General features: G+C 22.4%; 5 protein-coding genes across 5 annotated transcripts; 4 read left to right on the forward strand and 1 right to left on the reverse strand.

Annotated features, from left to right (window-relative positions):
* Positions 1–567: 567 nt before the first annotated feature.
* Positions 568–4,167, reverse strand: PCHAS_0829800 (conserved Plasmodium protein, unknown function; the record flags this gene model as incomplete). Its single annotated transcript, XM_734839.2, has 1 exon — positions 568–4,167. The coding sequence occupies one exon, from the start codon at positions 4,165–4,167 to the stop codon at positions 568–570; it is 3,600 nt and encodes a 1,199-aa protein (XP_739932.2).
* Positions 4,168–5,470: 1,303 nt separating this feature from the next.
* PCHAS_0829900 (serine/threonine protein kinase, putative) lies at positions 5,471–7,303 on the forward strand (the record flags this gene model as incomplete). The annotated part of the gene is made up of 1 exon (XM_016797943.1): positions 5,471–7,303. The coding sequence occupies one exon, from the start codon at positions 5,471–5,473 to the stop codon at positions 7,301–7,303; it is 1,833 nt and encodes a 610-aa protein (XP_016653843.1).
* Positions 7,304–8,146: 843 nt separating this feature from the next.
* Positions 8,147–8,752, forward strand: PCHAS_0830000 (guanylate kinase, putative; the record flags this gene model as incomplete). Its single annotated transcript, XM_731739.2, has 1 exon — positions 8,147–8,752. The coding sequence occupies one exon, from the start codon at positions 8,147–8,149 to the stop codon at positions 8,750–8,752; it is 606 nt and encodes a 201-aa protein (XP_736832.1).
* A 684-nt stretch (positions 8,753–9,436) lies between these two features.
* Positions 9,437–10,881, forward strand: PCHAS_0830100 (transcription initiation factor TFIID subunit 7, putative; the record flags this gene model as incomplete). Its single annotated transcript, XM_736050.1, has 2 exons — positions 9,437–9,576; positions 9,858–10,881. The coding sequence occupies 2 exons, from the start codon at positions 9,437–9,439 to the stop codon at positions 10,879–10,881; spliced, it is 1,164 nt and encodes a 387-aa protein (XP_741143.1).
* Positions 10,882–12,032: 1,151 nt separating this feature from the next.
* On the forward strand, positions 12,033–13,371 carry PCHAS_0830200 (conserved protein, unknown function; the record flags this gene model as incomplete). Its single annotated transcript, XM_016797945.1, has 6 exons — positions 12,033–12,062; positions 12,144–12,728; positions 12,820–12,920; positions 13,008–13,053; positions 13,159–13,199; positions 13,299–13,371. 6 exons carry the CDS (start codon positions 12,033–12,035, stop codon positions 13,369–13,371), a joined length of 876 nt encoding a protein of 291 aa, XP_016653844.1.
* Between the last annotated feature and the right edge of the window lie 29 nt (positions 13,372–13,400).

Genomic DNA, 13,400 nt, shown 5'->3' on the forward strand with positions numbered 1-13,400 from the left:
CAATTTTTATAATATTTTATTATAACCTATTAATTTGTTTATATTTCAGTCGGGTTGTTTAAAATAGATGAAAAAAGGTTATTTATTTCATATTCTGTATGGGGAGAATTATATCAAGAGAAATTCTAAACATTTCCTTTTTATATATCCCATAAATTATTATATAAATTATACTTTCTTAAAGAACCATATTAAGGTGTGAAATTTTCTATCTGTTTTCACATGCACATGTATATCTATATCTACATCTACATGTGTTGGGTCGCTTCCTTCCCCCTTAAAATAAAAAATATATACTTTTATTATTATAAAACAAATAAGTTATGTGAATTTTGTTTCAGCATGATTATAGTTTGTCTTTCTGTGATGAAAAAGAAAAACAACAAAAGGGACACTGCCAAATTTGCATTCATTATGCATACTAGTGAAAAGTAACAAAATAAAAAAATAAAAAAATAATGATAATAAAGTAAAAGCAAACAAATAATGCAACATGGGGTACACACCCCAAGTGAACCATCTCTCTTGTGCAAATCAAAATTGTTGCAACAGTTTTGTAAAATGATTTTAAATGTTGTCTACCACCTCTTTGTTTTCCATCTTAAGAATGGTCATAAGTTCTTGGTAATGGACCCAATCAAACATATCACATTTTAATAAAATATTTTGATGTTGTTTTAAATTTTGACATGAATTTATAATACGTTTATAATTTTCTGTACTAATATAAATATAATTATTTACAACATATTTAATTGTCTTATTTAATAAAAAAATAATTTCATTTTTATCTTTTGAAATACTGTTTAATTCGTTTAAAATAAATATTATATTTGTTGCTTCAAATATTTTTAATTTATTTAATTCCGAAATGTTTTCAAAATTCAATTTGTATAAATCTTGAATAAACAAGCTGAAGATATCGTTATAAAAAATATGGGCTCTATTCTGTTTTTCCATACTTTGATCTTTTATATTTCTATTTTCATATAAACATAATGAAAAATAAAAATACGAAAGTGAGCTAGCCATTTGAATAAGTTGAGCATCATATAATCGCATACAATAATATTTAGATTTATAAATTAAAAAAAAAGAAATAATTGTGTCTAATAAATTTTGTAGCAAGTCTTCAGTTACTTTAGGTATATTATTTACATTGTTAAACATGTTTTTATCTTTTTTAAAAAATAAAAATTCATCAATAAAAATATTTTCATATTTATTATTTCTTTCTTTAAAATTGTGGATATATACAGAAATTGTTGAAATTATTTTTAGAATATTTGGAAAGTTATTAGAAATATAATTTTCTTTTATATAATTAAAATAGCTAGTAAATATTAAAAACATAGTGTTAATAATATTTTGGCTTATCATATTATTTTTGCAAAGTTGCAATGGGTCACCTTTTTGTGTGATATTCTCTTTGGCTTGATCTAACTCTCTACATTTACTAATTTCGTAAAATGGAATAAAATTATTTACATCCTTAACTTTGTCTCTTGCTTCATTATGATCAAAGTTTGCAAAGGGAGGTATAATTTTTTCCAAAAATGAAAATAATAATTTTTTTTTTTTATTATCATTTAAGCTGTTTAAAACAGCCAAATATTTTGAATATAAAAAGGAGAGCATATAAAGAATGTCGGTTTTAATTTTTGGTATTGCTTCAAATATATTTTTAAAATTAGAAAAATATTCATTAATAAAATATATTGAATTTGTTATAAAACTTATAGAAACATTTTGCACATTTATTTTTTTGTAATGATATAAAAAGTTGTTTATATCTTCCTTTTCACATGTAAAAATATCTTCTAATTTTGTAGTATCATTAAGAATGTTTAAATTATGTCCGTTACTTATTTTCTCATTTTCCGATTTTATTCTAAATTCTGTCTTAACCAAACAAGGGAAATAAATATCATTTTGTAAAGCTAAAATTTTATTTTCTGAAAAACGTACATTTTTTATGGCATCATACAAATGTGGTGTATTAAAAAAAGAAACAGCCAATAATTCTTTTAAGTTTTTTATTAGTACATTATAAAAAATAGAAAAATTTATTACACACACATTTGCATTTAAAATGAGTTTATTAAATTTTTCATCATTATTTTTTTTAATTTTACATTCTTGTATGTCATTAGAAATATTTTCCAATAAAAACTCTCTGTTTGGGTTGTAACATTGGCTAGCTAAACAATTTTTAAAATTTTCAAAAAATTCTGAACTGTTCATATAAATTATGGAACCTAAAACTTTTTCCAACTCACTAAAAGACAAGTTTACATTTGGATGTTCATTTTTTATTTCATATAATATATTTCGTAAATCTGATATTTTGTTTAATAGTTTAAAATTCTCAAAAAAAAATGGGAAATTTTGTATTGAATTAAAAAATAATTCACAATTTTTATGGTCAGTTAACTTGTAAAAAGATTGGAATAATAACAATAAATATTTTTTATCATAAAATTTAAAATTATTTTTTGAATAAAAAATTTGTAATGAATTATTTATTTTTATATTGTTGTTCAGGCAAATTTCTAAAAAAATACCATCGCTATATGAAAAAAAATTATTATCATTTTTTGAGTCAATATAAAAATTTCCTTTATTTTGTATTTCCTTCCTATTTATTGTAGAACTATTTGGGTATTTCAAATTGGATGTCGTTTTTTTTTGGGGGTTTGACATTGACATTTTTAAGTTAAAAAAATAAACTAAAAGGACATGAATAAAATCGTCATAAGTATTTTTCCATGTTCCATAAATTTTTAATAAAATCAAAACATCTTCCACTTTTAAAAGATATAAATTAATCAAAAAGTTTTGAATAAATTTGTTGAGGATATCAAATTGTGAAATTTTTTTTATATAAAAAAAAGAAATTATAAAAATAATTTCCTGCACACTAAAAGACATAGCAATAAATTCTATTCGTTTAATAAGGTTAAAATAAAATTCATTATTTCTTTGGTCACATTTTTCAAAAAATGTACCACTACTACTATCATCTTGTATAGAACTAACTTCATTTATTAAACCGTTAGTGTTACTTTCTCCATTTTGAGATATACAATTTTCAAAATTGTTATTTTCTGTATAATTTATTTTTAAAACATTGTGTAATATACATTCGTTACTAAACATTACAAAATTGTTCATATGAGATGGTATGTCCATTTTGACATTATTTTGGCTAGCTGTATTTTGATTTATAAGCATATCATATTTTTTATTTTGATCGCTCCCCGATAAAAATAGATCCTTAGAATGCTCATTTAAAACTTCAATAATTTGATATTTATTTAAAAATTTAATTGGCTTTCTTTTGTCAAGATAATCTAAGTAGACATTTTTTTTATGATCAAGGGTTTCTAAAAATTGTGAATAATTATGATCTGAATATTTATTAAAAAATTCTATATCTAGATTTGAAAAAAATATATCATCTTGGACATTCCATGTTAAACGTGGATCATTTTCGTTAAACAAGCTATTATAAGAATTTTTATTTTTTAATTTTTCTGAATGTTCAGAATTTTCAAAAAATAAATCATAATAATTATTTATATTATCCATATTATCCACATTTTTATCTGAATTGTTAAAAATATAACCATTACTATCATTATTGTTTTTATTTATCACAACCGTTTTTTTCTCAGCGGTTTTCACATCTATATAATTAATTTGTTCAGTATTCCATTTGTCATAATAATTCATGCATTCTTCAAGTTCGAGCATTTTATTTTTGTTTAAGTTAATATTTTTCATAAAAGTATTTATTTGAAATAAATTTATATTTTCTTCATTTTCTTTGTTACATAAGTTCGTTCCTTCATTATTTTGTAATTCGTTGGTATCATCAAAGTTATCTTCTTTATTCTTTTCTTGTTGTATTTTACTTTGTATTTTTTTCCTTTTCTCTTTTTGGATCATATAATTAAGCTCCTTAATGTCAACGTCACACATTTTTTTTTCTTTATTGTTTTCGCTTTTTCTTAAATTTTCGATTTCCTTTTTCCATTTTTTGTTATTCCCATTGTCACTTAAGACCTCTTCTACACTTCCAGAAAAACTGTTAACAAATTTTTTAATTTCATTTTTTGTTCCTTTTGTTACTAAAAGCAAAAGTTTGCTCGGACGGAAATTCATTTTTCTCACATTTTTTAACCACGATTTTGTTAATAAGCTCAACAATTCTACAGCCCACTTTCTAAATATTATCAAGTTTTGACATTTTTCAATTTTCTTTTAAATACAAGTGTGGCCATCATCATTTATATATTTTTATTTTTTTTTCACAATTTTTTTTATGTGCTTTATTTTCGTTATCTATAGATATGCATAATATTCCTGTGATGTCGTTTCCATAGAAATTATATTTTAATTGGCTACAAGCTACGTCATTTTTTTTTCTACTTTTCCAATTTTTCTCTTTTTTATTTTTATTTATTCTATTATATATAGCTTTATTTTTTCTCTTTCCTATTTACGCTATTATATATATAATATCATTTCCCCTATATCACTGTACTCATTTTTAGGGAACATTTTCCGTTAATATTTTTTTCATTGGGCGGTATAAAATAGGTAGTATATTTTTGCAGTGATAAATATATTTTTTTTTCATAATCATATATATCATTATGGAGTATTACTTTAAAATATTGATCATTTATAAATTATCATAAAACGGTTATATGGGTACTTTTTTAAAATTCATGTAGGTTTTAATTATTTTTGATCTATATAAATTTGAAACATTGGAAGGGAATTAATAGGTCTATGGTATGTAAATATAACTAGCATAGGAATAAGTATGTCGGTGTATGTGTAAATATAAGCATGCTATATAATATATGAATAAAGCATTCTTATAGTCTTATGGTTAATTACTTTTTTATATGGGTATATGTGTGTGAAGCCATTTTAGTGTACTTCTATAGTCATAATTATATTTCCTCTTTCTCTTTCTCCGTTTTTTGTACACTATATTAGCTGGTGTAATCATAGCATATTATAGAAAATGTAGTAAAAAATTAAATAAAAAAAAAAAAAAATAGTGTAAATTTTGTAAAAACTATATTAAAAAAAACATAAAAATAGCTGTCTGCATGAACGTTAATAAAAAAATATAGTATTTTACCTTGCCGTTCAGAAAAATAATATTAAAATAAAAATACTGTCAAAATTTTTATCACAATAATTATCATCACCATATTTATTATCCTCATAGTAATTATCATTATTATTGTAGTTCATTTAGTAATTTTATAAAGTTTGTGTATTCCAATGTAGGCATATATTTATTTTTAGAAAAATATGATATTCTCTTTATAAAATTATCCAATTAACATTTTCATACTTGGCTAGCTACCTAAGTAGCTCGTTTTGGTCTTTCGTGTTTTCCCCTTTTTCTTAGTCTAGCAAATATTATAATTTAATGCATTAAAAAATGACAACATTTTTAAAAAGGGATGATAACATGTATAGTTATTCGGTAGAATCATTGATTGAATGCCATAAAGAAAGAAAAAAGAAAAAAACGAAAAAGAAAGGGGGCACAAAAAAATATGATGGAAATAAAAATATAAATTCGTTCAGTGATAATGAGAAAATATTAAATAAAAGTTTTGGTTATATAAATTGTTTTCACTTTTTAAAGACGGAAAAAAAAAATCAAAATCACACAATTTTTTTAGAGAACAATTATGATAATAACTATTTGCACAGTTTGAAGAATAATTCTGACCATCCTACGAAAGAAAATTTGTATAGAAAATGCTTAAGCACAAAAAATGAATTTAGTAGCAAATATAAAAGTAGTAACAATAGTAGGAATGGTAAAAAGACGTACCTTCAAAATAAAGTATTTACCATTGTTAGTTATGATTTTATAGGGGTTATAAAAAAGACAAAAAATATAAAAATGATACACACACAAAAAGAAATAAAAAATAAAAATATTGAACTAATCACACAGAGAGACTATTCCTTATTGGGTTATAAAAATGAAGAAGAAGAAAAAATTAATATATTAAAGAACATTGAAAAAGAGAAAATTCCAGACCTTAGTGAGTCACCAATTCGTATTGAAAAAGAGTATATACTGTATGAAAAAAAGTATAAAAATATTCATATTGCTTTTGTAAAGGGTTGGAAAAGTTGGAAAAGCCAGAATAGTCATCATATTGAGAATGGAGAGAATGACATTAACAAGTTGAAAACAAAAATAATAAAAATTTATAAATGCCCAAAAGAGGATACTTTTAATCCATTTTATAATAGCTATATGTGTTTTGAAAATTCTGTAAAATTAGAAAAATGGCTAACTGAGAATTTAAAACATGAAAATATTATAAACATTGAATCTTATTTTTATCACAATAACGAAATTATCACTTTCTATAAATATGGTGGTAATTCACTTATGCAGTGGGATAAAGAAACAAAAAGATTTCAGTATAAAAAAAAAGTATACACAGTTACTGAAAAAAAAAAAAAAAAAAAAAAAAAAATATTTGCAAATAATTATGAGAACAAAAAAGCTAGTACCCAAGATTTTGTGTGCAAAAAAATAAAAAGCGAAGAAAATAAAAAAGAAAATTATGAATATGATAAAATATGGAATCCCATAATTAATCATGACCATGATAATAATAAACGAAGTAAAAGAGAAAAGACATATGTCTATCCTGAATATATGATTGCAGAAATATTAAGACAACTTTTAAAAGCATGTTTTTATTTATATGAGAACGGAATATATCATAGTGATATTAAACCATCAAATATTGTTGCAAAAAATATAAAAAAGAAAAATTTAAATAAGATTATTTTTTGTAAAAAAGAGAACAAATGGTATATAAAAAAGTATGGAAAAATAAAAAAAAATAAAATTTTAATAAAAATAATAGATTTTGAATATTCTCAAAAATGTTATGGAGAAGAAGTTAATGTAGGAGGTACAACTTCCTTGTTTAAACCATTAGAAAGTTTTAAAAAAAATAAAATTAATATATTTTCAAAAATAGTTTGGGTTATAGGAATAACTATTTTTATATTATCAACAGGAGAACATCCTTTTAGTTCTATAAATAATGATATGCATATTTTATTCTTAATTCAAAATAAAAATTTCGATATAAAAAATAGTTTTCGAAAATATAGTTACTTTTCACACTCTTTTAAAGATTTACTTCAAAAAATGTTAAGAGTGGAATATACCCAAAGAATTTCGTTTTTCGATTTATTCTTTCATCCCTTTGTTCTTTTTGGTGGTGAGTAGGATGGGAAGGACATCCTTATATTGCGCGTGTAGAAAATAACGAGAAGGGGATGGTAAAAATGATAGCAATAACAAAATATGTAGCTACAAGAATTTAATATATGCTTACGTCAGTATGCTTAGACATGCTATCATCCTTTTTTATGACATTAATTAATTTTTTTGTGCATTATATAGGATTGTTTACTATTATTTTATAATAATAAATTAACTTATTTTACGACAAAAAATTTATTATATCATTTGTTTGCGTAAAACTTTTATTTTGCAAAAAAAAAAATCCATATACTTTGCGGGATGCTCATAAAATAGTTCGACAATAAAAATTAAAAAAAAAAAAAAAAAAAAAAAAAAATACAAAATAAAAAACAGCGTCATATGTTTCATTAGGAGAAATAAATAAAAAAAAAATAATACCATTTTTTTTGTATATACAAAAAATAACGGAATACGCATATTTTTATTTATGTATTATTTTGCATGTATATATATTTCTTCGTTTTTTTTTTCTTGGATTTAAAAAATAAAAATTTTTTTAAAATAATAATCTTATAATTTGATGAATGGATATATAATATATCAAAGTAAGGATATGAATATTTATAAAATAATTGAACAAGCTGAGCAAAGGCAAGCTTATGTATTTGTATTATCATAAATAAATGGTGGAATATACCATTTAAAATAATAATAATAATTATTTTTTTTTTTAAAAACTTGTATGGCTCGTAATATATATGCAACATATATGCAATACGTATAGAGAGAAAGGTTTGCATATAATTAAAAATCGATAAAGCAAAACAAAAGTAATGAAGACGTGTTTATGTTTTATTTCTATAGATGAAAAAATTTAGTCCTTTAGTTATTTGTGGGCCATCGGGTGTAGGGAAAGGAACCCTAATAAAAAAACTGTTTAATGAATTCTCAAATCATTTTCGATTTTCAATTAGTTGTACAACTAGAAATAAAAGAGAATATGAAAAGGATGGAGTAGATTATTATTTTATAAATAAAGAAGAATTTGAAGAAAAAATAAAAAATAAACAATTTTTAGAATATGATAAATATGCAAATAATTTATATGGAACACTAAAAACAGAATATGATCAAGCTGAAAACGAAAATAAAATATGCCTATTTGAAATGAATATCAATGGAGTTAAACAACTCAAGCAATCTGAATATGTTAATCATGCTATATATATATTTATAAAACAACCAAATACTAATGTTATTTTCAATAGATTGAAAAATAGAAATACCGAAACAGAGGAACAAATAAATGCACGTATGCATGAATTAACGAGAGAAATTGAAGAAGCAAATACATTGGGATTTGATTTTTTTCTAATAAATGATGAGGTTGAAAAGGCATATAGTGATTTGAAGAATTATTTAATGAAGTCTTACTCTCATTTGAGAAATGAAACAGAAAAATCAGAATAATACAATATCCATATAAAAAGAGAAATTAGAATAGACGAACAAAATGGATTGAATAATTATTTTTCGAAATTTGTATATCCCTTCTTTTTTGAAATATTTGGCATTATTGGACACATATAAAATATTAAAGGATTTTTTATGTATCCCATAAAAATTTCACATATTTGTTTTCATATACTTTAAAATATTTTTTTTTTTATTAATCTATAGATTTGGTTTTATAATGGCGATAGTTAAATTATTTTGTTTGCGTTTATAATGAATATTAATAAATATTTGTATAATATGACTAAGACTTTTTTTTAAATTCTTATAAATTTTTATTCATACCAAAAATTATGTGCCTATACATAATTATTAAATTTAAAAAATAACCATCACATAATTAATTTATTTTGAAATGTTTAAAATATTTTGAAAAAATAAAATATGTACCAAATTTGCTAAACAAAAAATGATAAGGCGAAACAACGGGGAAAGGTCATACTACGTATGTATACCTATTTGTAAATTATTTATATAAATAATTTTTAAAAAATCGATTATAGCGAAATTAAAAAAAAAAAAAAAAATATCATTGTAAATGTTTGAATAAAATATATTAAATCATGGAGATTTAAATGTTTTGTAAAACGGATTTATTATTTTTTTTTATTTTTTCGTTTTTTGTGAGGTAAAAAAAGTATGGAAAAAAAAGAAAGGGATATAAAAATATCACTTAACATAAATGCCAATATAAAAGTGGATGATTATTTTGATGAAAATCTTGCAGAAGATAATGACTCGCAACTTAAGCCAAATTCAAAGGAGGTCCTTCAAGCTATGTATGGCAAGAAAGAATAAGCAAACAAAATAAAAAATACATACATGCATACTACATACATACATGCATATGAATAGGTTGATATAGTAAAAAATAGAGTGATTGCATAGTATGTGCAGTGAGCTTATGCATGCTTGTGTGACACATTTGTGGTTCCATGCTAGTACTCCATATGTCTTAACTTTACGAATTTGATAACACCATTTTTAGCTATCCAAATAGTGCATGATATTTTTTTCAAATTTTTTTCAAACTTTTTTTCAAACTTTTTTTCCACTATAGAGGACTAATCGAAAACATCCGGAGTGGGACGTTTAACTACAAAAACTTGCAGGAAATTTATTTTATGAATGATACCGATTTATTAAAAATAATAAATGAAGCAAAGGCAGAGGAGAAATCTAAAAATACGCAAAGTCCTATTAAAAATAATGGCGTTCTAGACGAAATAAATGTTAATAACAATTATGGAGAGAATAATAGAGAAGGTATAGAAAATAATAAAAATGGAAATGAATATATGAATAATGAAATGAAGAATGGTAAAATATTTATGGTTGATAATAGTCAAGTAGGAAAAGTATGTATTATTCGTTTTCCTCCTAAGGTTTCAATAATAATAAAAAAACATTTAATAGAAAAAGATTTGGATTTAGAAATAAAACCAACTAATTTATTAAATTCTCGATTTTTTATAATTAATTTTAAAAATATAAATAAAAAATATTATGGAATATTACTTGAACTTTCTACACATATAGAAATTCATAAAACATTGGACAGAAATAATTTATACAAAACAAATGATGTATCTCAAATAATTTATGTATATGATCCTCAAGATAAAAAAAATAAAAAAATTATAAAAAAATTGATAAATAATAATTTTCAATTAAATTGTGGAATTAGTAATAAAGTTAATAATTTTAATTTTCAAAATTGTGCAAAATTATATAAATATCATGATATTTATTTTGCCGAAAAGTTATTAAATGATTATTTAAATGCGAATTTTTATGATTATTATGATATATATGTTAAAACTTATAATGAAATGTATAACCATATAGAGATTGAACAAGGGGATTGTAACAAGCAAAATGATATAGTTGATGAAGGAACAGATATCAGTAAAATTTTAAGTTCCTTAGACAATACTTATAATATTATGAATAAAATTGAAAAAGATAATTTAGATATAAATTTAGAAACATTGTTAAATTATGATATAGATCATGATAATTATGAATCGGATGCTTCCGATTTATTATTAGGGGGAGATTATTATTTGAGAAAAAAAAAATAAAAAGTGTGTGCAAATATGTTAGGACAGCTAGCCATATTATATATTTAATAAAAATTTTATTACCTGAACAGTCATATATTTATATAAATTTGTAGCTATGAGAATAATTTCTTGGAAGGAAAAATCGGATTATATACATAAAATATAATTTTGCTTTATATAGCAAAAATGCATATCATACTTTATATTTTTTTTATGTTAATTTTATCTTTATATTTTATGACAATTTGATTTTTGTCCTATTTATACATGTGTGTAACATTTTTTTTGATAAATATTCATGGAATAAATGCATACCTAAAAATATTGTTAACACATAAAGCTTTCAATTTTGTTGGAAAATTTTCAAATACACTATACGTACAACATATGCTTATTCCGCATATTTTCTCTTCTTATTTATTCTTGTATTTCTATATTTTATTTTTACGTTTTTTTGTTTTTACGATTTTTTGTGGGCAAGTGTGTATACCCCCATACGAAAACGAAACAGCCATAGCTTGTAATAAAAAAGTGGTAAAAAAAAAAAAAAATAATAAATATATTAACGGAATAATAAGAAAATAAATAAACAAATGAATGTATATATAATACAATTTTTTACTATCCTCAATTTTAATGATATTTTAAAAAAACATATACAAAGTCAATGTTGATACCCCGATTTATCGTTATTTTTTATTTCTACAAATATGTGATATGTTAATTCGATAGGGGCTGGTAATATTTACACTCTTTTCTTATTCCCATTGTGAGCGGAAAATATTTTTTTTTTTTTTAATTTTATATTTTTTTTATTTACCTGCCGAAGCGGCTGTAGTATTATTCATCATTTTTGTTTTTTATAAAGATCGGGAAAAATACGTACCATATAATTGACGGGCTTGTTATGGTTTATCATTTTTTTATATTTTTTATTGCATTAGCTTGAAGTTCGCCCAAAGGGAAGTAGAAAAAATAACTTAGTCCTCTCTTTTAAAATTTTTCTAAAACATTTTTATCGTATAAGTATTACAAGTGAATATGAAATAGTATGTATAAGAAATAATTTAATGTAATACGGAAAATTGTGCATATATAGGTATAATAATATATGTACATATGCGATTTATTCAAGTTTGTTGTCATACTGAACAGTTCGAAATATTATAATGGGGAACATAATAGGAAATAAGGAAACAGTAATGAATATAAAATTAATTTATATATGAATCATATTTTATTTTGAATATATATTTATATTTATTTCTTTTAATTTATAGAATCCCAATAAGACAAACATAAATATATTTGAAAAAAGGTATGGCTATAATTTGAACGATTTACACAGTTATATATACCAACTTAATCTACCTTTAAAACCCCCTTATATAAATTATATACTTCAAGAGAAAAAGGAAAAAAATGATACTCTGGAAAGTTTGAAAAACCAAGATAAAAATAGTGATGATAAAATTGTGAACGAATTAAACAATTCAGTAGATATATATAATAAATATGATAAAGATAATATTAATAATTCTAATAATATTTATAAAAATAAATTAATAATAAATAATATAGAAGATAATAAAAAATATGATGATAAATATGTTCATTTGGCATATAATAAAAATTATATATTTGATGAAAATAAAAATAATATATATACGGAAGATAATATTTCAAAATATATTTCTGACCAAAAAATTAATGAAAAAAATAATTTTGATATAAAAAAAACATATTTAAATTTATGTTTAAATTATTATAATAATATAGATACATGTGTAACCAAAAAATATCAGAAAAATGTTCAAAATAAAAAATATAAATTTACCCGTTTACACACATGCAAACCACATTATGTAGGAACCAAAAAATATGTCACAACCATCTCTACTACTACTTGCCTATATTTATATAACAAATGAAATATTCCTTTTTTATTATTTATAGATTTTATTCTCTCGTTGTATAAAATTTCGAGACAAAAAAATAATGAAGGAAATTAAAAAAATGGAATTAGAGTATTACAACACACTTAGTCCCCAAAACAAGTATTCACACATATATATGCCTTTCATTCTTTATTTTAAATACGAGCAGAAAAAATATGTTCCCCTTTGTTTTTATCTATTTCACAGATCGAGTTACCTAAACGAATTTTCTACCAATTTGAATTATCATGAGGTATAGAAAATAAGCCCATAATTGAGTGCTAGATATATATATAGTGATACCATATAATGATAGTTTTATTTATATTTTTATATAATTTATCATTCCTTTTTACAGTATCGAATAAACCAGACATATGAAGGGGTAGAAAAAATAAGGTAAAAACAAATTAAAAGAGTTTTAAAATAATAACATTTTATATGCTACCAATTTTGCTAATATGATTTCCTTTTTCCTTTTCGCTACATCATATGCAGGCTTAATAAGGAGTTAAACGAATTACGAGAGAGATATAATAATATTTTAAAATCTAATGAAATGCATGGATGAGTTTGAGTTGGCTTGGTTAAAGCTTTACA

This window comes from Plasmodium chabaudi, assembly GCF_900002335.3.
Source record: "Plasmodium chabaudi chabaudi strain AS genome assembly, chromosome: 8".
NCBI classification, from domain to species: domain Eukaryota; phylum Apicomplexa; class Aconoidasida; order Haemosporida; family Plasmodiidae; genus Plasmodium; species Plasmodium chabaudi.